General features: G+C 47.4%; 1 protein-coding gene across 1 annotated transcript; it reads left to right on the top strand.

Annotated features, from left to right (window-relative positions):
• Nucleotides 1-7,987: 7,987 nt before the first annotated feature.
• SCD (stearoyl-CoA desaturase) lies at nucleotides 7,988-24,812 on the top strand. The gene is made up of 6 exons (XM_025992097.2): nucleotides 7,988-8,664; nucleotides 9,164-9,449; nucleotides 13,746-13,876; nucleotides 15,749-15,954; nucleotides 17,404-17,636; nucleotides 20,752-24,812. Exons 1-6 carry the CDS (start codon nucleotides 8,638-8,640, stop codon nucleotides 20,949-20,951), a joined length of 1,083 nt encoding a protein of 360 aa, XP_025847882.1. The 5' UTR covers nucleotides 7,988-8,637; the 3' UTR covers nucleotides 20,952-24,812.
• Nucleotides 24,813-25,129: the final 317 nt, after the last annotated feature.

The raw sequence follows: 25,129 nt of genomic DNA on the forward strand, positions 1-25,129 counted from the left end.
CCAGCACCCAAAACAGGATATGGAACACATCAGTGACTGACTCAAACCTTTCCCTGGCCCATGTCCCAGTCAAGTCCCCCTATCCTGGGCAACCACACTCTGACTTTTCTCACTGGAAGTGAGATGTTCCCGTTACCAGATTTCATCTTAAGGGGATGGGCCGTTATGTCCTTTCAGCGGCTGGCTTCTTTGCTGTGCATGTTTTTGAGAATCATCATGTTGCTGCACGTACCTGCTGTCCATTCTCTTCCATTCTGAGTGTCTGTGCTGGAGGAATGGTCCATCAGTTGTTTACCTGCTCACCCACTGGCAGACTTTTGGGATGGTTCCCATTTGGAGCAATACTGCATGAAGCTGCGATGGATTGTCTTCTACAAGTCTTCTTGTGGACGTGGGTGACATTTCACTCGAGGAAATCCCTAGGAGTAGAGTTACTGCTCCTTAGGATAGATGAATGTTTGACATTGTAGAAAACGCCAGACTCTTTTCCCGAGGGGTGGTACCATTTCGGGCTCCCGCCAGCAATGTATGAGAGTTCTGGTTCTTCCACTTGCTCACCAACGTTGAGTCTCCTCAGTCTTTGTAAATTCAGTCATTCTAGTGAGGATGTAGGGTTATCCCACTGCAGCGTTTCTTTAAAAAATAGTTTTATTGAGATACAATTTACATACCATACAGCTTACTCATGTAAGTTGTACCACTGGCAGCTTTAAGTACATTCACAATGTTGTGCATCCATCAGCACAATTTTTGAACATGTTCATACCCCCATAGAGCACAGTACACTCCTTAGCCATCACCCCCCTTCTCCACTCTCCCTCATTACTCCCCCCAAGCCTTAGGCAACTCTTAATCTACTCCATTTTTATGGATTTCCCCATTATGGACATTTCATGTAAATGGGAAAATACAGTGTATGGTCTTTTATGATAGGTGTCTCTCACTTAGCATTATAGTTTTGAAGTTCGTGTACATTGTGCCGTGCGCCAGTGCTTCGTCCTCATCATTATTATTATTATTGCTTAATGATAGTCCTTTGTAAAACATGCAACATCTTATTTATCTGTTAGTCACTTGATGGAGGTTTGGGTTGGTTCCCCTCTTTCTATTATGATACTGCTGCTCTGAATATTTGTGTACTGGTTTTTGTGGGGACTATGTTTTCATTTCTTTTGGGTAGACACCTGAGTGGAATTGCTGGATCACATGATAACTCCAGATTTAGCCTTTGAGGAACTGCCAATATATTTTCAAAAGCGACTGTACCATTTTACAACCTCAACAGCAGTGTACGACGGTTCCAGTTTCCCCACGTCCTCGCCAGCACTTGTTACTATCCTACTTTCCCTTTAGGATGGGTATAAAGTATCTCATTGTGGGTTTGACTTACATTTCCCTGATGGCTAATGGTATTGAGGGTCTTTCTTGTGCTTCTAGGCCACCTGCGAGTTTTCACTGGAGAAGCATCTATTCAATTTTTAATTGGGTCATTTGTCTTTTTATTATTGAGTTGCAAGAGTTCTTCGTATGTTCTATACATAAGTCCCTTAGTCAGATATATGATAAGCAAACATCTTCTCCCGTCTGTGGGTTGTCCCTTCTTTTTCTTGATAATACCCTCTGAAGCACACAGGTTTTTAACCTTGACAAAGGTCAAACGATTTATTTTTTTCTTTCGTTGCTTATGCCTTATGTGTACTAAGACTGGTGATGTTGAGCGATTTTGATGTGCTTATTGGTCCATTTCTGCATCTTCTTTTGTAAAGTGTCTATTCAAATCTTTTGCCATTTTTCTTATCAAGTTATCTTCTTATGTACTCTGACATATGTCTCCATTCCCTGGCTTGTTTATTTCTTTTCTTAATATTTTCTGATACCAGAAATTCTTAATTTTCACGCAGTCTAATTCATCCTCATTTTTCTCATAAATGTTTTCTCGTTTTCTGTGTAGAGATCCTGCAATATTTTGTTAGATTAATTCCTTTGTATCTGATATTTTTTTGTTATTTCAAAGGATATATTTTAAATTCTATTGTCCATTTTTTAATAGTATATAGAATGAAATACATTTTTATTTTGACTTTGTATCCTTGACCTTTCTGAATTCTCCTTCAACTTTGGCTTTGCGAGTGTGTGTATTCCACTGGGTTTTCCATATGCACAATTGTATTTACTGTAAATAATGACCATTTTTCTTTTCTTTTTCTTTTCTTTTTTTTTTTTTTAGATCTCTATGACCAATGTGGGACTCCAGAGTCCCATGCTCCACGAACTAAGCCAGACAAGCGCTTCCTTTTCTATGTTTTGTCTTTCAATTTCTTTTTCTTGCCAATTGGACTAACAAGGATTTTATGCACAGAAGTGGTGAAAGCAGACATATTTCCTTGTTCTCCCATCTTAGAGAAAGGGGATTTCGTATCTCACCATTAAGTAGAATATGGCTGCAGGCCTTTTGTACATATATATTTTTAAGATCTTATCTACTTATTCATGAGAGACACAGAGAAAAACAGACATAGGCAGAGGGAGAAGAGGGTTCCTCGCAGGGAGCCCAATGTGGGATGGGATCCGCAGCCTGGGATCGCGCCCTGTGCCAAAGGCAGACGCTCAACTACGGAGCCACCCAGGCATCCCTGTGGATATTCTTTAGCAGGTTAGGGAGGTTTCCTTCTGTTCTTCATTTTCCAAGAGTTTTTTTATTTTGGAGCTGAGAGATTTATCCCTCCCATCCTCCTGCCCCCACTCCAGGCTGTAACAGTGCCGAACCCTCCTAGTACTTACTTCTGACACAGCAGTATGACCCCCATGCAGTTAACTCCCTTACTTTTACAAAGGAGCTCAGTGCTTCACTTCCCTCTTATTAGGCCCAGTGAAAGAAGACAGCAGGAGCCTTGTCTCAAAGAGCTTGGACGTTGATAGGAGAGATAAGTTACATGCGGGTAATTATTCTCAAGTCTGTGGAAGAAGTGCCAAAAATGATGGAGCTCTCTAGAAGACACAAGTGAAAGAGATAGAGCATATCCTGCAATGGTGAAGATCAGGGGAACTTTAAGAAAGGGATGGAGCTGAATTTGCCTTGAAAAGTGACTAATATTTGGACAGGAAGAGTAGAGGGGAAGAAAAAGCTGGGGAGAGGGATGGGAGCATATTTAGAACCAGCAAGTGCAGTTTGAGGAAGGTGTAACATATACCAAACAGGCAGTAGGAATTAAGGTTGGAACAGGAAGGTGAGGGTCAAATCATGGAGCACTTTCAACAGGTAAAACTAAGGAACCTAGATGTAAATGAAATAATAAATGCAACTTACTATGTGTCCAATAGTGTATTGATCACTTTAATAAACTACTTAATATTCACAACACTTTTGCAAAACAAAAACTATCACCCTTTTACAAATGAGGAAATTAAAGCTTGCAGAATGAAGTGAATTGTCCAAGGTTACCATGCGTCACAGTAAATTTGAGGACCAGGATCTCAGCCTAACATTTTTTTCCTCCTTTCTAAAATGTTTCACATAGTTGAGATCACATAAATATATTAAGCTTTGTCCTCCCTCATTAACATTATAGCATGAACACTTGCCATGTCATTATAAGTGCTTCTTGGGATTCCCAGGTGGCTCAGTCAGTTAAGCATCTGCCTTTGGCTCAGGTCATGATCTCATCAGGATCCTGGGATCAAGCCCTGAGCTAGGCTCTCCACTCAGCAGGGAGTCTGCTTCTCCCTCTCCTTCTCCTTTATCTCACCTTCCCAGTAATGTGTGCTTTCTCTCTTCTCTCTCTCTCTGATAAATAAATAAATACATACATAAATACATAAATACATAAATAAATAAATAATAAAATCTTTAAAAATTGCTTCTTACACAATATTTTATTGAGGTTGGCTGAATAATGCTGCATCATTGACAGTTTTTTAAAATATTATTTAAGGATTTATTTATTTGAGAGATAGAGAGCACTCACGTGGGGGGGAAGGAGAGAACCTCCAGCAGGCTCCCCGTTGAGCATGGAGCCAGATGCAGGGCTTGATCTCACAACCCTGAGATCACAACCTGAGCGAAAACAAAACAGGCACAGGCCCGTCAACCAACTGAGCCCCCCCAGATGCCCCAATACTTTTTTAAATATTATGCTTTGTACCTTTTTTTCTTAAGAGTTAGAGAGAAAGAAGCTCGAGCAAGGGGCCGCAGAGGGAGAGAAACAATCTCAATCAAGCTCCAAGCCCAGTGTGGAGCCTGATTTGGGACCTGATGCAGGGCTCAATCTCACGACCTGAGATCAGGACCCAAACAGAAAACAAGAGTCAGTCACCAAACCAAATGAGCCACCTAGGAGCCCCCTCTGGTGAATATGTATAAATCAATTTATCCTCCTACCAGCAGTCTCAGAGAATGCTTATCTCATCTCATCCTTCCCAGTGACATTGAATATTCTCAAGTCTTTGGTACTGACAGATACGTATCATTATTTTGTATTGAATGATTCGTGAAGTACAAATCTCCAAGTATTTGTTTGCACGTTTTCCCTAATGAAGTGCCTATTCAGGTCCTTTGCTACTTTATCATTTTGAGTTTCAGTGAAGTTTATCAGTCTGCATGAGCCTTTTGTAAATAAAGGCTGTTAATATTTTGCTGTTATAACTGTTATAACTGTTGGGACAATTTGTTTCTTTTGCTGACTAAGGAATAAGCTTAGAATCCAAGTCAGTGTGTTGGTTTGACCATTGTTATTTGAGAGCCACAGTGTGACCAGTGCTTCAGGAGTGCATGTGATCTCTGCTCCAAGGAGAAACAAATTCCTAGTTAGGAAAACAGAATAAAAATATTCTCAGATTATTAACTTGAGGTAGCTGGGTTTTTCTCCTTTTCCAGTTTCAACACCTCTAAATCTTACGCTAGCAAAGAAGAATGGAGTGGTGATTGAAATACCATTTAATTTAGGGGCACCTGTGTGGCTCAGTCAGTTAAGTGTGTCTACCTTTGGCTCAGGTCATGATCCCAGGGTCCTGGGATCGAGCCCCATGTCAGGTTCTGTGCTCAGTGGGGAGTGTGCTTGAGGATTCTCTCATTCTCCCTCTGCCCCCTCTCCTTACTCATGCTCTCTCTTTCTGTCTCTCTCAAATCAATCAATCAACCATCAATAAATAAATCTTAAAAAAAAAAAAAAAAAACTTTTCTCGGTCCATATATTACCCAGCTGTGCTGGTTAAGAGAACCTCAGGGTTTCTAGGCTCAGAGTACCAGGATCCCCAGAGAAGTGAGAGTGAATCAAGGACTTTAGCAAGCACAGATTGCATTTCCAACTGGGTCCCTACTATGAACAATTCTGTGCCTATACGAACCAGATGCAAGAACACTTGGGAAAGGCTGAAGGAACAGGGAGACCATTCTCTGTGACTTCCTGCAATTGACATCTTACTTATCTAAATGACTACAGGGGTCTGTTTCTTCTTGTTCTCTTGAAGAATCAACATGAACTTTTAAAACTGCCCTGGTACCTTGTGCCCCTTTGCATAGAGGAAGAATTAGAACTGCGCCCTCCACCCCGCAAGTTTACTTTGTCTTACACACTAAATATCGAAGTCAGTATTTAAACTCTATTGTATCCAAAGATTGATCACAGGGGTAGCCCCGGTGGCGCAGCGGTTTAGCGCCACCTGCAGCCCAGGGCGTGATCCTGGAGACCCTGGATGGAGTCCCATGTTGGGCTCTCTGCATGGAGCCTGCTTCTTCTCCCTCTGCCTGTGCCTCTGCCTCTCTCTCTCTGTCTCTATGAGTAGATAAATAAAATCTTAAAAAAAAAAAAACAAAAACAAAGATTGATCACATACTTATGTGTAACTTCCAATTTGTTACTAATACTTCTTGATACTAAAGTTCAAGCTTTTCCCATATTACTCCTACCATGCAGCTATGTCTTGTAGGCAGTAGCAAGCTATTGAGAGCAGTTTTTTTTTTTTTTAAGATTTATTTATTTATTTGAGAGAGAGAGAGAGAGAAAATGAGCAGGAGGGGCAGAGGGAGAGAAAGAATCTCAAGCAGGCTCCAAGCTGAGCCCAGCACAGAGCTCGATCTCACAACCCTGAGATCAGGACCTGAGACAAAACCAAGAGTTGACACTTAACCAACTGAACCATGTGGGTGCCCCCTAAGCTACTAAGAGTTTTAACATCGTGGGTGACACAGTCAATTCCACATGATATGCCCTGGGTGAACTTTAGGGAGGAAGCCCAAGCTAGGAAACCAGAGGTCACCTTTCTATCATAGGTATCAACAACGACATGGGCTCTGACCTTTTCTCCCTGTAACTCTTTCCATAATCCAGACCTTCCATTCATTCCCAAAGGTTCCCCTACAGGGCTGCATCTTGTCTTTAGAGAAAAATTACAATAGTCTAGTTCTACATTTTGTCTTGGCAGCACTCCCCTTTTTTTCCATGGCAGAAAAAGAATGATCTAGCTCCTGGCCTGAGTAATAATGCCAGTAGAGGTCCAGGGTCTGGATGAAACAGGGTCACATAGACTTAGGCAGTTAAGGAGAAGGAAAGCTGGTCTCCACGGTAGAGCCACTTTCATGCACAATTAAGCGTACGGCCCTAAAGAAACTCTGGATCTTCTCCCTTGAAGAGTAACCCTGTGGTTGTAGAGGAATTAAGTAAATAGACATTGCAGACCAAGCCTGAAGAGGAGCAGCGTGTGCACAGAATGCTCTTCTACACGCCCAGCACTTCTGAGCCATGACAAGACCAGCTGTCCATCACTGAAGCATCTGGTCTCATTCAAAACTTTTGCACTGGCCAGGGAGCCAGGACTGGAATGCAGGTGCTGGGGACTGGCCAGGGAGCTGGCCTGACCCTGAGACCAGTAGCCAACAGTCTTCCTCCCAGGCAATCCCAGGTGCCTGGAATGTTCCTGAGAAGCCAATCATTGGTACAGAACTCCTTATTTTCCCCTCTTCGCAGAGGAGGGATCCTGGGAGAGTATTTGGGGAGGCCCGCGTGTGGAAGGAGGCTGGGAGAATGCATGTCCCGCCTGGTGCAGAGCTTACTCTCATTCATGGTAGGGCGCCCGCAGGCCCGGAATGGGGGGGGGGGGGGGGAGGGCGGTGTCGTCATGAGGGACACGTAGGTGAGGTCGGGGCATCTCAGGGACCCAGGATTCTGGGAAGGGACCTGGATTTGGGCTCTAGCATCACACAGGGGGCAGGGGGGGGGAGCTCAGCTCCTGGCTGCTGTGACCAGGGGCAAGTCACTTAGTGGCTCCCTCTCTCCCCTTCCTCGCCTTTAGAAGGTTGGAGCAGACAACCCACCTCACAGTAAGGGGCACGCAGTGAGGGGCACGTTAAGGGTCCCTGTGAGCTGGCTTGTGGTGAGAGTGCAGTACCTGTTGGTTATCTGCGCTGCACACAGCGGTCCTCTGGCCTGCGTCTGTGAACCCACGTGCCTGCTCTTCCTGCCTTTCTCCTCGAAGGCGATCCCCAAGGGGCAACCTGGCAACCTGAGGAGCTCCCCAGACGTGCCGCGCACGCACGTCCCAGACGCGAGGGCACAGGGACGATTCCCCCTCCCGCCGCGCGGTGCCCGGTGGGGCCTGTCCCCTGCCGGGCGCGCCCCGGGGCAGACCGCCGTGCGCGCGTGCAGGTCCACACACGCGCGCACACACGTGGACCTGCGTGCGAGTGCGGGCCGCCCGCCCTGCCGCCCGCCCCGGGACCCGCGAGCTCCGAGGGCTCGGCCGCGCGGCGGGGCGGGGGGCGGCCCGGGCCCGCGCCGCCGGGGACCCCGCCGACCCCGGCACGAAGCCCCGTCTGCCGTCCCGCGCGGCTCTGGGGGCCGGAAGGCGGCGCCCGGGCGCGCAGCCGAGGGCCCCGGGGCTGCCCCGCGTTGCCGAGGAGACTCCCCAGCCCACCCGGCGGCCGAGCGCGGCGGCCAGGCCCGCCCCCCGCCCCCCGCCTCCCGGCCCGGCCCTCGCCCGCGCGCGCAGGGACAGCTCCCGAGCGCCCCGAGGCCGCGGGATGCCGGGCACAGGCCCAGCGGCCGGTGGACGCGGAGCGGAGACGGAGAAAGAGAGGGGAGGGGGAGCGAGCAGCTCGCGGCCGAGGGAACAGCAGATTGCGCCGAGCCAATGGCAAGGGCTGGACGAGGTGGCACCAAATTCCCCTCGGCCAATGAGGCGCCAGATTCTACAGGAGCCCATTAGCATTTCCCCAGGGGCAGGGGCTGGGGCCGCGGCCGCGGAGCCGCGGGGTGTCTGCAGCATCCTGTTTTCGCGTCCGCAGCCGCCGCACGCCTCGCTGTCTCCTCCCCTCTCCCGCCCAGGCTGGTCTCCCACGGCGAGCAACTCCGCGCACTTTGCCCCTTGTTGGCAGCGAATAAAAGGGGTCTGAGGAAATAGGGGACTCGGTCACCCACTGCCAGCCCCAGCCTTTAAATCCCCAGCCTGGGCAGATCCGGGCACAGCAGAGCGGATCCCGACCCCGAGCCGGCACGCGCGGCGCGGGAAGGTTCCGAGAGCGGCGCCGCGGGTCACCGCGCGACAGCGGGCTCGGAACCGGAGTCTACTCCGCGTGCGGGCTGTCCCGGACTCCGCTGTGCAGCCTCAGCCGCGGGGACGCGATCCCAGCCTCGGAGAGCCCAGATGCCGGCCCACTTGCTGCAAGAGGAGGTGAGCTCCCAGCAGTTCCCCAGACCGCGGCTCGCGGCGCTGGCGCGGGGGGACGAGAGCGTTGCGATCTCGGACTGTTGTTAGCCATCTTTTGCGAGTTGTACCGCCTTCAGTTGGTTGGGAGTGTGCGTTGTAATTTGAGCACTTGATTCCTCAACTTTTGTTTCTTAAGCTTTAAAGAAAAACCCGGTCGTACTTTTATGTCCGTGTGCATGCGGGATTTCCTTTGTGTGTTTTTAGGAGTGTGAGTATTTTGCTCTTCCTTGCTATACTGCGCCTTCACCTTGAGGTTCCACCACCCTTCGCAACCTACCCGAATAGTTCCCGGGGACTTCCCTCCCTTCCAGCAGAGATAGACCCGGCTCTCGGTTTACGAGGGCTTGGGGGGCAGGGTCTGTGTCCACACGCCACCCTTCCCCCAGCTTGATTAGAGACTGAATTGGCAGGGACTGCTGCACGTGTCCTCCCCTTTCCTGACTCTGCTTCGTCTCCCCTCCAGATCTCTAGCTCCTACACAACCACCACCACCATCACAGCGCCTCCCTCCAGGATCCTGCAGAATGGAGGAGGCAAGTTGGAGAAGCCTTCCCTATACTTGGAAGAAGACATCCGCCCTGAAATCAAAGATGACATCTACGACCCAACCTACAAGGATCCGGAGGGCAGACCAAAGCCCAAGGTTGAGTATGTTTGGAGAAACATCATCCTTATGTCTCTGCTGCACGTGGGAGCCCTGTATGGGATCACACTGATTCCCACCTGCAAGACGTACACCTGGCTCTGGGGTAAGAGATTCCTTTGTGCTTCTTTTTTTTATTTTTATTTTTTTAAGATTTTATTTATTCATGAGAGACACAGACAGAGGCAGAGACACAGGCAGAAGGAGAAGCAGGCTCCATGCAGAGAGCCTGATGTGGGACTCAGTCCTGGGACTCCAGGATCATGCCCTGGGCCGAAGGCATCGCTAAACCACTGAGCCACCTGGCCTGCCCTCCCGTGTGCTTCTGACCCAGCCCCGGGGGTACTCCCTACTTCTTTAATAGGGTGGGATCTTACATGGAGCAGAGGCAACAGCCTGTCCTGGCCCAGGGTTTCCCAGCCATGTCTTTTGGTGACCTGACAATGCTGGGCTGGGAATGGAGCCTGAAGGGGGTGGGGGGAAGAATGGAGATGCAGGAATGACAATTCTGGGGTCCTTCAGTATGGATGTTGGGGAGGGAGCCCTGAGACCATGTGCTGCAGGCCTTGAAGTGAGTAGACCTGTGCCAGAGAGTCAGCTTTCCCTGAAAGAGCATTTCTGTTTCAAATCATTTGCTTGGCTGTCTGTCCCAGCCCTGCCAGCCACAAAAGAATCGAGGCCAGACCTGGGAGGCAAGGGAACGGGGTGGGGTGGGGGGGCTAGAGCAGCAGCCTTAGGGAGAATATACTGAGCACAGTCAGAGCATAGCGCCACAAACTGCTCAGGGAAAGAGTTAGTAGAAGAGGGAGGAACAGAGAAGGGGTTATCCACAAAATTATTTTGCCCTGGCCCTTGGCCCAGCTGGCTCCTTTGTCAAACAGACAGACGAGAAAGGCTCCTGTATAACCCAGGTTACACAGATGTGTTGCTCTGTGACTCCATTAAGTCTCCAGGGAACTAGATATGCCAACGAATGAGAATGTTCTGAGACCAAAATGAACTGGAGGAAATAGTTCATATTCTCATCTAGCCTGCTCCAGCCCCTCTCTCCTAATGTCCTGAAGTCTTCCCCTTTGCCAGGGACCACCAGGCCGGGCCAGAGGAGAGAGCCCTGAGCAGCCCTAGCCTCCAGGCTACTGCAGTAAGGGAGACAGTTCCTGGTTTGTCCCTGACCTGCCCTTAGCTCAGCTCTTTCAGGGATCCATGGGTGTGGGCTGATGGCAGAGCCCTGCCCCCTGGATACACACATGTGCTTTGCAGGCATTTTCATCTGTGCCACGAAATGCCTGACTTGGGAAGGGGGAAAAGGAGGGCATGGAGCTCCAGCATCCCGGGGGGGTGGGGTGGGGGGGCTCCACGTTGCCACTTTCTGAGGATAGTGAGCCAGAATTCCCCTTCAAAAAACAACTTTAGGGTTTCCAGAGCAGCTTTGGGTATGGGGTGCTTGCCGACAGCTGTACTCTTGGAGAATAGTTGTGTCGAAAGGCTGGTAGGCCAAGCGTTAGCTGATTCCCACACGACCTTTTGTTTTTGTTTTGTTTTTAAGATTTTATTTATTTATTCATGAGAGACATAGAGAGAGGCAGAGACATAGGCAGAGGGAGAAGCAGGCTCCATGCAAGAGCCCGATGTGGTACTCGATCCTGGAATTCCAGGATCACAACCTGAGCCAAATGCTCAGCCGCTTGAGCCACCCAGGTGACCTCTTTGACCTAAGGTGGTAGGATCTGGTCACTGGAGCCTTGTCTTGGAAAATCTCCATGCCACAGGCAGAGAAATGCAACTGGGTAGATCCTGTCTCTTTGGGATCTCAATTTTTCCAGGTACAAACTGGGACAGTGGTACCTTCTTAGGATTGGGAAAATAGTTCTCCTGAGGTTACATGTGTGTCGTTGCCAAGATTGGCCAGGCCCAGGAAGAGCTCTTATATGTGGGAGGGGAGGGGGATATGTGTTCTCCACCCCCTCTGAGAAGCCAGCAGAACTTTAGCTGTAGCAGAAGAGGTGGGAGAGGTCTCAGAGCAGGGATAAGGATCCCCCAAGGAGACTGGATTCCTCTCTCCACCCCTTTTGTCACCCACAAGCCCCTTCCAGCCTCAGGACGCCCTGTAGGCATTGTTAAGCCCAGAGTTTGGCCAGACTGCCACCCATAGTTCCTCACCCTTTGCTGCTGGTGGAGGGGTTGAACCCCAAACCCAGGCTTCGCCTACTACCTTTTTGGTGCTATGCCCATAGGTGTGTACCATGCTTTTGGACAGAGAAACATAGCACATGGGAACTGGATGGTGACTTTTTTTTCCTGGCCGTGGGCCACATGGTGGATGACTTAGTTGACCGAAGAACCTACTGGATAAAGGGAAATCAGAACTTCTCCATCTTAAGGAACAAGTGGGATGGTGGTATGGAAGGAGGGTCAGAGGTCCACCTTCAGAGTTTAGTAGTTTGGCCTCACCTCTTCTTGTTTTATCCCTAAGGAGAGTGTTACATTAGCAACTGGTTGTGATTCCAGTATTTCTCATGACCATGAGCAATTTTGAGGGCCTCTCAGAAGAGCCCTGGGGGGGGGGGGGGGGAGCTGAAGAGAGATCTCTGGCAAAACTGAGGGCCAATAGGTAAAACTTCTTAAGTCTCTTTCTTAGAGCCGAAACTATGAGACTTTATTTAGGCTGACAATATGGACATTAATAGAGATGTGGATCTCCAGCTGACTTGAGGTCTTCTGTTAGATAGGCGTTTGAGATACTGATAGAAAAAGGCACCAGAGTATATGGGCTCTTTTCCCAATGCCCCTGTTAATACGAGGATCTTATGTGCTTTCTGAGTCAACTTGCCAGGGCCCTCTGTGGCATGAAACAACCCCAGTAGCTTCCTTGGTTCTGAGCGGGGTGCTTTTGCTTCAAGCCCAAAGCTATTTTTCTTCCTCCTTGGTGACTGGTGGCCTGTGGCTCAACTGTCATTTTTCCAAGTGTGGGTACAGGTAGACACTATATCTGGAAAGAAGTCACCACATGGCTTAAGGTCAGCAAATCACCTGAGGCCCTAATCCAAGCTCAGAGGGAACATGGGTAGAACTTTCACAGGGACAAACTCTGGCTCCATGGCTCTCTTCTGGATCCTGTAGGAGGAATAGGGGAGTGTGGAGGAAATAGGGTTCAGGGGTGGGAGGAGTGGGAGGGGCGGGAGGAGGGGTTGGTTGTTTAGGAAACTAGTATCTATGGCTGGAGAAGAACACAGAACAATTTGTTACAATGTGCAGTGTCTCCAACTGCAACTAAGTTCTGTGGCCACTGAGGATCCATTGTTTCTAGCTGCTTCCCTAGGAATGAAACATTGTCAACAGTTACAGCTCCACCAAGGCCTCAGCCCCTGCCTGCTAGAGCCAGCAGAGCAAGATGGGTGTACCCAGAAACCCACTTCCCAGTTAGAGTACATGATCTAGAGATTATATCCTTCAGACTTCCAGGAAGGTGAGGCAGGACAGTGTTGGGGTGTTCTACCGAAAATGTAAGAGAATATCCCACCACTACCTAGAATTAGCCTTGCCAGAGGGAGTATAGGCTGGCCAAGGCATGTGGCAAAGGAGAGACATGGGAACCATGTGCGGATCTTGGGAAGGTGGTTGGGATAGTTAGAACACAAAGTGTTTATTGACAGAAAACTTGGTTTCAAACCATGGCTCCATTTCTTACTAGCCACGTGACCACAGATAAACACTTCAACCGCTTGGCATGTATTTCTTCAACTGCAAAGTAAAGACGCTAAACCCCATTCAAGGTATCCCGTGAATCAGAGGAGACAGAACAGAATCCTTGGCAAAGCTTAAGATACCACACAGATACAACTTATGTACAGGGCAGATTTCCCCCCCACGTGGGCCATACTGCCTGCTAAAATATTTAAATACTTTCAGACTAGTTGGTAAATAGCCATTGTTCAGAAGCCTGTGAGTGTCCCGAAGAACCCAGGGTCCCTTGAATTGGCCAGTGCTCAGACCAGACTAGCTTTCAAATCTTTTAATACTACCTGTGCTGCTGGGTACTAAGCTTTTCAAGAGTGGTCTGTGGTCCTTAAAACTTTGGAAGAGGTTCGCTGAAGGTCAGAGGAGACAGGACCTGGGATGAGGTCCCTCACGACGGAGAATGACAAGTCGCTGGGTGAAAAACGCCCTCTTCTCTGTTCGGCCTTTTTGAAGTGCCTGTTACTCAGCTAATTCCAGAGGGTGGGAGGTGATGGTATTTTTTAGGTGGTAGAAGCAAAGGGATGGAGGAGACCAAGACATCTCTGGAGTTCAGGGTGAAAGCAAGCCTCACTCAGAACCAAAAGAACACACAGACTTGGACAGGAAAGTATCATGTGAACGCCTTCCCATATGAGTAACTACCTGCACTGACTTCTCCTGGCAGTGTTCTCCTACTATCTGATCAGCGCTGTGGGCATCACAGCAGGGGCTCATCGGCTGTGGAGTCACCGCACCTACAAAGCTCGGCTGCCCCTGAGGCTTTTCCTGATCATTGCCAACACGATGGCATTCCAGGTGAGAAGCTGGCTCTGCCCAGCTCTTCTCTCTCTGCTCTTCTGATGCTCCAGGGGCGGGATGGAGAAAGAAGCTCAGCATCTGGAGGGGAGCCACAGTGGGCAGCATTTCGCTTTTCTCCCCCCTTACTGTCACGTCAAGTACAGGCCCAGGCCCTAAGTCCACTCTGGAAGGGGGCAGTAGGAGATACATAAGCAATAGTGTTGATGTCACGGGATGAGTTTTGATCCTAACATCCCTCTGTTATCTCGCAGTCTTGGCCGTTGTGGTCCTTTATCATCATGGGCCACGGTGCCTAAGCCAGGAACTGACCCTGGTTTCCTGGGCAGACACGGGACACTAAGTTCACTATTTTAGGTGAAAAGCTTAGTTAGGATTCCCCCACAGTGGGATTGAAGCTGATGTTTCATAGACTCTTGAACTCTGTGTTCTCAGATATCAGAGCAAATGATATAGCCCTACAGCACTATGTGCCTGAGTATTCTAAGCCCTTGACATAAACTACCTCATTAGATCCTCACAACAGGGACACCTGGGTGGCTCAGTGGTTGAGCATCTGCCTTTGGCCCAGGGCGTTATCCTAGAGTCCCGGGATTGAGTTCCACGTTGGGCTCCCTGCATGGAGCCTGCTTCTCCCTCTGCCTGTGTCTCTGCCTCTCTCTATCTCTGTGTCTCTCATGAATAAATAAATAAAATCTTTTAAAAAAAAAAATCCTCACAACAATCTTAGAAGGTAGGTACTATTACCCCCATTTTACAGATGAGGAAATTGTGTCACTGAGAAGTTAGGTAGACCAACATTATGGTCCTGTTTCAGGCTGCCAGGCTGGCTAAGTCAAGTATTGAGGTTTTTTTGTTTTTGTTTTTTTTGTTTTTTGGTTTTGTTGTTGTTGTTGTTGTTTAAATTACTTAATTAATTTGAGAGAGACAGATAGCAAGAGAGAGCAGGAGTGGGGGAGGGGGAGAGGGAGAAGCAGGCTTCCCGCTGACCAGGGAGCCCGATGTAGGGCTCCATCCCAGATCCCTGGAATCATGACCTGAGCCGAAGACAGACACTTAACAGACTGAGCCACCCAGGCGCCCCATGTATTGAGGTTTGTTGAGGCAGAAAGTTTATAGCGGAGAGAATGCCGAGAATTGGGAGAAGGGAACTCCTAGTTGTTAAGGGCTAGCAATGGACAAAAGATGGCCTGTGGTGTGGGGCTTAGCTGGGAGCAAGAGGAAAAAGAAACCAAGTTGATCCCTTTCTTCATGGCAGTGTCCCAGGTACTTGCCACAGTCACATAATCCTCTCTGTCACAGCACTTCATACCTTGAGGGCTCTTGATGTTGTCTTTATGTGGGGAAAAGGAAGAGATTGAGCACATTCTTTAAGGGATGAAAAGAATCCTAGAGGAGCCCAGAGGTCATTTGGAAATGTGGTCAAGATCAGGATTTCTATACCTGGCCATGATCTATATGCAAGGCATCAGAATGGAGTTCCCTGCAGCTTTACCCATCAACCAGAACCTGGGATGCAAGGCTGCCTGCCTCATGTTCTCCATGCCCAGGGTTTGGCACCCCAGCGTGTGGACCTTTTCCAATGTTTTTTCTTGAAGAATTGCAGCGTGCTTTTCTAATGAAACTCTGAGCTCTGTATGATCTGCCTCCATTCTGTCTACCATATAACCTTCAAGAAGCTAATCCTATTCGTGTGGCCCTGGGACTTTAAATTGCTTTTCCACTTAAGCTTCAGTAGCAAGTTGGGGGGATAGAGGGGGTATTTTGTGAGTTAGGCTGTGAGCCATGGGCCCTTAGAGTTGCCTGTCCATTGGAATTCCCCTAAGAGAGTACCTCTTTCCTGGCCTTCATTCATCTTCTCTGTCCCTCCAGAATGACGTGTATGAATGGGCCCGAGATCACCGTGCCCACCACAAGTTTTCAGAAACAGATGCTGATCCTCACAATTCCCGGCGTGGCTTTTTCTTCTCTCACGTGGGTTGGCTGCTTGTACGCAAACACCCAGCCGTCAAAGAGAAGGGTGGTTTGCTAGACTTGTCTGACCTAAAAGCTGAGAAGCTGGTGATGTTCCAGAGAAGGTGAGTGAAGCGATAATGGAGCTGGGCATCTGAGTGTTTGGGGAACCCCCTTTTTTCTCCTAGAGCTTATAAACCTAAGCTGAGGAATTTACTGGGTTTGTATGTTCCAAATTAAGTTTAAAACCCTAACATTTAGTAGCCAACATGCCCATGGTTATGGACTATTGTTCTTTCTTTCTCTCAGAGCTCTCTGAATTAAACCGATTTAAATCCAACAAATACTTATTGACTTAGGGACAGTTGCAGATACAAAGATGATTGTGTCACAGTCCTTACCTTCAAGGAGCCTGTAGCCTATTGGGAAGCAGAGGGAAAACTAAGGACCTGAATAACTATGACACGTGGCAACATATTTTCTATGCCAATGAGAGGCAGAAAGGAAAGAGATTATGTGGTGAGGGAACATTGGGGAAGGGTTTATGAAGAAGGTAGCTTTGGAATCCACTGATGGATAGAGATTCTCACAGGTGTGTATGGGGAGGGAACATACAAACATATCAGAATGAGCATGAAAGCATGTTCCAACAATAAAGGCCTTTTGCTTGAAGCATAGGGTGTGGTCGAAGTAAGGCCAGAAAGAGGTTGATGCTATTCCTATAGAGGCTTAAAAGCAGATTTAGGTTTTAATTCAATAGGCAACAGGAAACCATTACAAGTTTTTTGAGCAGGAAGGTGTGCTTTAGAAAGGTTACTCTCGGGATGGTTGAGAGAAATGGAACCAAAGAGGTGAGAAGCAGGGCCACAAAGTAGATAGGAGCTAACGGGGATTTGTGCTTGGGAAGCAGCAGCAGGAATGGAAAGTTTGATGCAGGGAATACTAATGATATGAGTATAAGACTTGGCTGTTGAAGAAAAGCAGGAAATCCGTTCCCTAGGAATGTCAATGGCACAGTCTACATTTGAGACAGTGAAGAATGGTGTAGGGCCTCCAGAGGGTCTGCGCGCATCAAGGACACTCTGTGCCTCTCTGAGGAAGGAGAAGAACGATTTTGGGGTGGCTGGCGGAACATGGAGGCAAGGCACAAAACCTAGACTCTGCAAAAAACATGAACGGGAAAGAGAAAGGAACCTAAAGGCAGAATGGGAAAAAACCCTGCGAAGGAGGACTTGGGTTATAAGTTGATAATTTGGACCTCACCTGTTTCTCCAAGGTGGTATTATGCTATAGTCAGAAAGAACAATGGATTCAGAGGCTGGAGACAAGCCTTCTAATCCTTGCTCCACCAGTTCCTACCTGTGTGATCCTAGAAAAATCAGTTAACCCCATGTTACCTCATTTTCTAAAGACTGGGACATTCTTCAAAGGTTCCTACCCCATTCCCTCTGGCTCTGTCTCCTGCCACACTGTACTTGAGTAGAAGGAAAGATAGCCCCACCAGTGACCGAGGAAAATCAGATGGGACTAAGAGTCCTTTGTACCCTGACACGGCATCTGGTCTCTTGATGTAGGTACTACAAACCCGGCATCCTGTTGATGTGCTTCATCCTGCCCACCTTTGTGCCCTGGTATTTCTGGGGTGAAACTTTTCTACACAGTGTGTGCGTTGCTACTCTCCTGCGTTACGCCATTGTGCTCAATGCCACATGGCTGGTGAACAGTGCTGCCCACCTCTATGGATATCGCCCTTACGACAAGAATATTAGCCCCCGAGAGAATATCCTGGTTTCCCTGGGAGCTGCAGGTAAGTCAACAGACCACAGCGAGACCCTTTCTGGTGGTCTGCTGGTGAGGGTTTTAGGCGAGGAGCCAGAAAAACCAGATTAACCTGTTTTATGACTTCTTTCTGTCTGCTTTTCCATTACAAAACTAGGGGACAATATATAAGAAAGTTGGGCAACAGGTCTTATGTAGAAAGGAAAGGGTAAAAAACAACGGGGCATTTGATTATAGATTCCAGAACCTTTGCAAATGCTATGTATAATAAACCCCTTTGGGTGTTCCTTTTTCCAGTCCTCTCTGGGCTGGACTGCAAGTCTTGCGTGGGGCAGGGAATGCATAAATGGAACAACAGGATCGTCTGGGTGGGCAGTGAGCCTAGGATCTTATATTTAAATACCCTATATAGGGGCACCTGGGTGGCACAGTCCATTAGGCATCCATCTCTTGGGTTCAGCTAACAGTCATGTTCTCAGGGTCCTGAGACCAAAGAAGTGCTTTGATGTCATTCGTATTGGCACCACCAAGCACTTGTTCGTGGCCCTTAATTGCCACGTACCAGTCTTATCTCTTGTCCTTTTTTTTTCTCTCTCCTGCTTCTATTCTGTGCTAGGAGCACCCCCTTCCCCACAACAATGGCTTAGGGAACCACCAGTAAAGCAATTACTTTGCTCACAACTACCTGCTTCGCTGATCTAATGCTGACTCTTGATGAATTTTATCTATCATTCCAGCCCCACTGGCCAGAGCTGAAGACAACAGGCTTTTGCCATCTGTCTCCATTCTTTTTCTGTCAACAGTTTTCAACTAAATATAGACCTTGACCAAGGCCTGGAATCTATTTTCCTTAAGCAGACCCCATGGCCTTTCCTCACCAGTGATCAGTGCCAGTGGTCATCCAGGATATCTAGGCAACCTAGATATGTTTATGCACACCATGGCCTCACACTCACTTTCTCTCTTTAAAATCTTCCTCTAGACTTTCAACCCCAATCATCTCTACTATCTGGACTAAGGCATTTTTTTTCTCCTTTACACCTTCATGCATCTCACCTTCCCCCATTGTGCCTGTTCTTACTTTGAACCACGTTTGAAATCAATTTCCTCAACTCTGTCAACCTGAGATTTTCAGAGACATGGAAGTTTCTGGAATGAGATTTGTCCTGTGCCACCACGGGATCTAGAGCAAGCTTCCCGGACTCCAGCCTCTTTGTGAGCATCAGCACTCAGAGGCTGCCAACACCTTCATCTCAGTTACCATTCAGCTGTGCTCCCTGTCATCTCCCTTATCACCTCCACCTTCATTCTCCGGGAGCTTGTTTCTCTGCCACTCCCATCTTTTCTTCTCAAGTTCCCTGCCCCATGGTCACATGATCATTTTCTCTCTGCCAAAGCTGACCTCCCTTGAGCCTTTATTGGGCTGTATCTTACTGCCCCAGTTGCAAAGTCTTGTCCTTCTTCCATCCGTGGACCTTCCTCTTTTTTCTCTTCTGGCTCTGTGTGTATCTGATTGTAGTTTAAATCTGATAAGTAGAGGCCTGGTTAGTGCTTCTATGGAGCCCTGGTACAAAGCCACTTATGGAAATTAGTAATCCTGTCAGTACCTTTGGCCTTGTGGTTATCCCAACCTCCTACTCAGTTCACACTGAATAATCAGGTGTCACAGAGAGAGGACATACCTTGACTTGCCCTGGATGGTGTCATTTACTCTGTAGGACATCCTTCACTTGCTTGTTATTAATATCATTACTACTCTCCTGAGGTTCTTTGATCTTCAGAGGGTTCCCTGTGCTCTTCTTTGAGCTATTCTTAATCCAGCTTTTCTCCTGGCTTTTGAAGGGTCGGTATTGTTAATTGTTGTATTGTTAATTGTTGAATATGATACAGAAAGAAGAGTCCTGCCAAGGTTGGAGAATTCACTGTCTGTGGAGTTTCTAAAGCTTTACCTATTACTGAAATTCTCCTGAGACCAGGATTTCTTTGTTTTCCCCCAGTCCAGCAAAGTGAGCTGCTCATCTTAGAACCTCAGAGGTTGGGGATCCCTGGGTGGTGCAGCGGTTTGGCGCCTGCCTTTGGCCCAGGGCGTGATCCTGGAGACCCGGGATCGAATCCCACGTCGGGCTCCCGATGCATGGAGCCTGCTTCTCCCTCTGCCTATGTCTCTGCCTCTCTCTCTCTCTCTGTGTGTGACTATCATAAATAAATAAATAAATAAAATTTAAAAAAAAAAAAAAGAACCTCAGAGGTTAGAGGGAATCGCTAAGCCTCTTCTTATTCTGTCAGAGAGATTCTGGGTTTTGTTGTTGTTGTTGTTGTTTTGTTTTTTAAGATTTCATTTATTTATTTATGAGAGAGGCAGAGACCCAAGCAGAGGGGAAAGCAGGCCCCATACAGGGAGCCCGATGTGGGACTCGATCCTGGGACTCCAGGATCATGCCCTGATCTGAAGGCAGGCGCCCAACCGCTGAGCCATCCAGGCATCCTGAGATTCAGTTTTATTAGCATTCTTGCCTCCCCCGCCCCCAATCAGAGTCAAAGTTCAAAGAATTAGAAGCTGGAACAGTCCATTCTGAACCAGTAGTAGCTTTCTGAGGAAATACGGGACCCTGCACTGGGCTTTTTTCCTTCTGACTTTGGGTTTTTACTATCCAGTTCTGTCCATATTGTTCCCCCTTAGGTGTGGTACTAGTGCAGTGGTAAAAGATGTTCTCCTTTGCTCATCATAGTAAGGAGCATGGCAAAAGTCCTCTATTCTGGACTCTCTTCTCCCTGCCCTGACCTCAGGGTTTCAGATCAATATTTAGTGAAATTTCCAATCTGAAATCCATCCCCAGCCTTGGCAATTTCTCTGTAGTTAGCTTATCCCCTGGAAGAAATTGCCAGTCCTCCTTTGACAAAGGACAAGCCTAGAAAGGCTTGGTGGCCAGGTCTACTCAGTCATTTCTTAAGATGCCTCTAGGGGACCAATCTGACTCAGAGTCATAGAGATTGAGAAAGATTCATTCATTCGTTCAACAGCAGCAAGTTTCTGCTAGGTTGGAGGTCCTCTGCTAGGTAATCAGTGTGCCAGCGTGCCGAGACTGAAAAGACTGCAACCCACTGCATAGCTCCATAACTTTTATCCTTGCTTTTTGTTCCAGGGGAGGGCTTCCACAACTACCACCACTCCTTTCCCTATGACTACTCTGCCAGTGAGTACCGCTGGCACATCAACTTCACCACCTTCTTTATCGATTGCATGGCTGCCCTCGGTCTGGCTTACGACCGGAAGAAAGTATCCAAGGCTGCCATCTTGGCCAGGATTAAAAGAACTGGAGACGGAAGCTACAAGAGTGGCTGAGTTTTGGGTCCCTTGGGTTCCTTTTCCAAAAGCCAGCCAGGCAGAAGTTTAATGTTCTGTTTATTAACTACTGAATAATGCTACCAGGATGCTAAAGATGATGATGTTAACCCATTCCAGTACAGTATTCTTTTAAAATTGAAAGCCAACAACTCTGCCTTCATGATGCTAAGCTGATACTCTTATTTCTTCTCTTATCTTCTCTCCCTCCTAGTCCATTGTCCTTTTCTTTGCTTTGTTCTTATCACCTTCCTTTCTCTCCTTGCTCATTGCCTCCCAGGCAAACAGCTGGTCATTCAGTGGTGGGTGTCCAGCTTCCAAAGCCTAGACAACCTTTTCTATAATCCAAAATTAATGGTCTTTGTCCCACATAACTCTTTCCTTGAGCTGTCCTGAGCTTTAGGGTGGGTGGCTCATGCTAGAGGTATGATAAAATCTTCTGGGAAGGCCCCTGTTAATGATCTTCAACTCAGGCTTTTGTGAGTTGGAGTGGAAAATAACTTTATTTGGCACAAAGCTTCTAAAGCAGGTAAACTGTCAGGGGAGAGAGCGTGCATGGTATGATTGAGAAGTAAAGATGGGGTGAGATGGGAAACAAGGCAGAAGTTCCTGCTGTGACTGGACACACAGTTGGTGCCTAGTGAGGACCTCAAGCCCCATCAGACAGCATGCCTCCTTTCTCTCCTGACTCTGACTAGGGAATGGCCATAGAGCCTGGCAATGCTAGATTACAAAAGCAAATCTCAATGTCCCAATGTAGTTTAGGTTGGGGATAAAGAAGAAGCATTTAGTTTGTAGTCAAAGTGGTCTTTGCTGGGGAAGGATTTTTTTTTTTTAAAATAACAGGAAGATTTCTTATTCCATATTACAAGAAATCTTGAGGTTGGTTGTTTCCAGAATTGGTGAATCTAGCAGATCATGGAATCATCAAAATTCTTTCATCTTTCTGCTCTGCCATCTTCGGGACATTGGTCAGCTCCATCATAGTAATAACGTGGCTGAAGCATTTCCAGACATCCAAAAAAGGAACGTGTTTGTGGCATAGTGGTGAGCATAGCTGTCTTCCAAAAAAGGAAGGATTTTAAGAAGTGGAGTTGGGTCCGACATAAAAATAATATACATTCACTCTGCTTGGAACATTAAAGTAATTCACTTAGGGTATTTCCCTCTGGAGAAGAGGAGAAATTAGGTGGGTTGTCTGCTTTCCTCTCACTGCTGGACAGGAGATGGAGAGTTCAGGGGCAGGGTCTGTTGGCAATTCCTAAGAGAAAACTATAAAAGAAGGGCTCTGAGAACACATTGCCAGGGGATTCAGAGGGTTACTAAGAAAGTCAATGGGTGTCCTGATTTGGAAGCTGGTTATACAAGCAAGTAAATGTTCATTTCATTCATTAATTCCATTTCTCCTTGGGATGAGTAAAAACTAGAAGGCTTCTCCCCGCAGTGCTGAACCATTTCTCCCATTCCTTCTCTGCTAACTTTTCACCTAAAGTATAGGACTGCCTGGGGCGGGGGCGAGGTAGGAATCTAACTACTGTGGTTTTTGATTCCTGGCTCTACCCTTTCCGTCCATTTTTTCCTACCAGTTCTATCTCCTTCCTCCCTGATGTGTTCTTCTCTCTCTGGACAGGAAGCCTGCTTTGTATGTGTTCTGAGGCAGTGATGATTATTGCTCACCGGGCAGCTCCCTCTCCTGCAGACAGAATGCTCAGGGTCACTGAACCACTGTTTCTCTTTATAAAGTTGAGTTAGCTGCCACTTTCACTTGGCCTCCAGAGTCTCTCCACCTACACCCCTGTGCGCCCCTGCCACACTGATGACTCAAGATGAGGCTGGCAAACGTTACTAGAAACATCCCTGGCTCAGGCACTCTCTCTCTCAGGAGGCACAGCCAGGCCACATGCTCGTGTTGTGCCAGTGAGCCAGCCACGGAGCAAAAAACGGTTTGTTTTTAACCTCCTCTGTCTGGATCACAACATGAGAGTATGCTAGATGCCCCCTGCTTGCTCAGTAAGCCTGCCCAGCCCTAGTCCGTGCTCCCAGCGGACAGTGCAATGCTTGTAGAAGTAGGAGGGAGCCTAGTCTTCACTGGGAAGCACAAGAAGCAAAGGAAAGTCCCAAAGTGCCTCATGCAAAAGGAGGCCCTGTTCCCTGGAGCCAGGGTGTATTACGAAGCCGAGACTTGGGATCTGAGATGCCATGAACTTTGCTGAACAGCATCTCTGTTTGGCAAACTAACCAGCATTCCCCACCACCCAGCCTAGGGCAAACGGTAGTGTAGAAGAGGTCTGAAAAAAAGCACCAGTGTTTTGAGAACCTTGGACTACTCATGTCCCTGTACCTCAGTCATCAATGCAAAGGCCTGGCTTTACTCTATGAAAGATTGGAAATCTACAATACCAAATGTCCTGTGCATTGTTGAGGAATAGTGGAAAGAAAGAAGGCCTTTCTTCCTGTATTAATTGAATAGACAGAGGCTACAGGGGTTCCCTGGACTAAAGGCATCCTTGTCTTTTGAGCTGTTCCTCTCAGTAGAAACAAATCTAATGGAAGATCACGGCGTAGTGTAGATCTGCTGACTTGTGTACCTATCTCTTGGAGATCCCTGTTGGGTAGTTTTAATTCCACAGGTTAGCAGATGCCTGCTTTCTAATTTTGGACCAAAAACAAGCTTATCTTTCTATTCTAATCACGTCCCAGGGATCTGACCCATACCATGACCCTTCACAAGGCTGGACAAGGGCCTCAGGCTGAGGGCTCCTATGACTATGACAATGTGGAGGTGGAGGGGTGTCTACTGAGTAAGGAACACTTTCTTCAAGATTCTAAAGCTGAGTTCAATTGACACATTAATGATCCAGAAACTGAAGTCTAAATTTCTAACAGTCCTCACTTCGTGGGTATGCTGACAACTTATTTGGGTGCCTTACATCTGTTCTAATCAGTGTTGTATATGAGCCTACTTCCGCTCCCTCCTCGCTCCCCCTGTGGAGTTCCTTTGCACCTGAGACCCTACAGAAGTGGTTGGTAGAAAAGGGGGCCTGGCTGGAGAATTATCAGTATAGCTATTCACAGGATTTCCTTCTGGGCTTTTTTTTTAGGGCTGTTTTTCTTAAGTGCCCACATTTGATGGAGGGTGGAAGTAATTTGAATGTATTTGATTTATAATTCTTTTTAGGTTAAAAGATGGTGTAGCATTTAAAATGGAAACTTTCTCTCCTTGGTTTGCTAGTATCCTGAGTGTATTCTCTGTAAGTATAGCTCAAATGGGTCAGTGTGAAAGGTTAACAAAAGCAAGATGTCAATGTTACGTGGGTGGTTAAGGCCAGGGCCTCCCCTACCACTGTGCCACTGACTTGCTGTGTGACCCTGGGCAAGTCACTTAACTATAATGTGCCTCAGTTTTCCTTCTGTTAAAATGGGATAATAATACTGACCTACCTCAAAGGGCAGTTTTGAGGCGTGACTAATGCTTTTTATAAAGCATTTTGGGATCCTTCAGCAGAGGAATTCTTTTAAGTCCTGAGTATTTTTATAGTAGCAGTATCCACCGTGAACTTATGTCCACCGTAAACCACGTGTCCCAGATGCTATCATTAATCGATATTCTCTCTGAGAGATTGGATAAGTGGTGGATAACTAGCCAGACAAAATTTGAGAATGCATAAACTCATTGCCATGGAAACAATACACAGGATACCTTTTCCTTAATTGGGTGGGATTTTTCCCCTTTTATGTGGGATAGTAGTTATTTGTGACCTAAGAATAATTTTGGAATAATTTCTATTAATATCAACTCTGAAGCTTAGTTGTACTGATCTGAAATTGTGTTTGTTCATAATAAAAGTGAAGTGAATCTGATTGCACTGTGTCTGGGTGATTTTTGGCTGCGATTCAAAATTTCCTGGAACTTATCTCTATGGTCTGCCACACTGTTGATGCCCTGTTCCTGTACCTTTAAGGATAAAAAAGAAGTAGATGCTACACTAGTTGACTCATACCCCAGTAACCCGCCCTGCCCTTCCTAAGGGTAACTTTAGGTTAAACGCAGCCTTGGCAGCAGGAAACCAGGAGTCTGCTGCCATTAAGTCCAACACATTTACACCAGTTGGCACTTTGGCCCTGGGGAAATGCCAGGTGTCTGGTGTGTCACATGGTCACATGGACCCAAGACAGAG

Source organism: Vulpes vulpes, chromosome 15, assembly GCF_048418805.1.
Source record: "Vulpes vulpes isolate BD-2025 chromosome 15, VulVul3, whole genome shotgun sequence".
NCBI classification, from domain to species: domain Eukaryota; kingdom Metazoa; phylum Chordata; class Mammalia; order Carnivora; family Canidae; genus Vulpes; species Vulpes vulpes.

What these genes read in the sequence shown, in the direction of transcription:
- SCD (XM_025992097.2), top strand. Translation starts at nt 8,638, where the DNA reads ATGCCGGCCCACTTGCTGCAAGAGGAG. An exon ending in CCCACTTGCTGCAAGAGGAG is followed by an intron (nt 8,665 to 9,163) that starts GTGAGCTCCCAG and finishes TCTCCCCTCCAG; the next exon opens with ATCTCTAGCTCCTACACAAC. An exon ending in CCAACACGATGGCATTCCAG is followed by an intron (nt 13,877 to 15,748) that starts GTGAGAAGCTGG and finishes CTGTCCCTCCAG; the next exon opens with AATGACGTGTATGAATGGGC.